General features: G+C 44.6%; 1 protein-coding gene across 1 annotated transcript in view; it reads right to left on the minus strand.

The window, feature by feature from the left end:
* Positions 1-377: 377 nt before the first annotated feature.
* Positions 378-971, minus strand: part of Fut2 (fucosyltransferase 2) — a 4,002-nt gene continuing 3,408 nt past the window's right edge. The window contains exon 2 of the mRNA XM_012512737.1: positions 378-396. Within this exon, the coding sequence (XP_012368191.1) occupies positions 378-396 (19 nt within the window). The remainder of the gene's footprint in view (positions 397-971) is intronic.

Genomic DNA, 971 nt, shown 5'->3' on the forward strand with positions numbered 1-971 from the left:
AAAGAAAATATATGACTACACAAAGATAAGTGCATTTAGCCAGGTGTGGCGGCTCATGACTATAATCCCAGGATCCTGGGAGGCCGAGCAGAAAGATTTCAAATCCTGGTCCAGCCTAGGCAATTTAGTGAGAGCTTATCTCAAAAAAAAAAAGACTCATACACAAATGTTAATAACCTCATACTTGGTAGCCCCAAATGGGAAGACTGATGAATGTTCATCAGACGTGAGATGGATGAGGCACCCAGCGGTAAAATCACAGTGGAGTACTACTCAGCAACAAAAAATCAGACGACAGGTCCATGGAAGAACGTGGGTGAGTCTCAGAAACATGAAGCTGCATGAAAGAAGCCACACAGAGGAGGCTAAACCTGGAATCATTCTTTACGTGAAGTTCTAAAAGAGAGCAAATCAAAGTGACAGACGTAGATCCACGGTTGCCTGGCCCAGGACTTAGCACACTTGCTGCCAGGAAGCGCAGCAGTGCTTTCGGGTATGGCAGAACCTTGTGTATCTTGATCAGAGCGCTGCTCACCAAAACCCACGGACACGGAGACAGGTGATTCTTTTCTTCACGGCATTTCATTTCATTTCATCATTTCATTTCATTTCATTTCATTTCATTTCATTCATTTCATTCATTTCATTTCATTTCATTTCATTTCATTTCATTTCATTTCATTTCAATTTTTGGCAGAACCGGGGATTGAACTCAGGCCCTTGTGCTTGCCAGGGAAGCGCGTATTCCACTGAGCCATCTCCCCGGCCCCTCTTCACGGCATTTTTGAGATATAATTTACAAAACCAACAATCCACCCAGTGTTCTCACAGACTTGGTCGGCTTCTGCCACACCCAGAATCAGGACATCCCATTACCCCAAAAACAAGCCGTTGTCCCCATCCTCCTCCGCTCCAGGCAGATATCAATTTTCTCTCCCCCTGGATTTGTCCATTTTGGCGGTTTTCTACAT

Source organism: Octodon degus, unplaced genomic scaffold (genome assembly GCF_000260255.1).
Source record: "Octodon degus isolate 3935 unplaced genomic scaffold, OctDeg1.0 scaffold00268, whole genome shotgun sequence".
Taxonomy (NCBI): Eukaryota; Metazoa; Chordata; class Mammalia; order Rodentia; family Octodontidae; genus Octodon; species Octodon degus.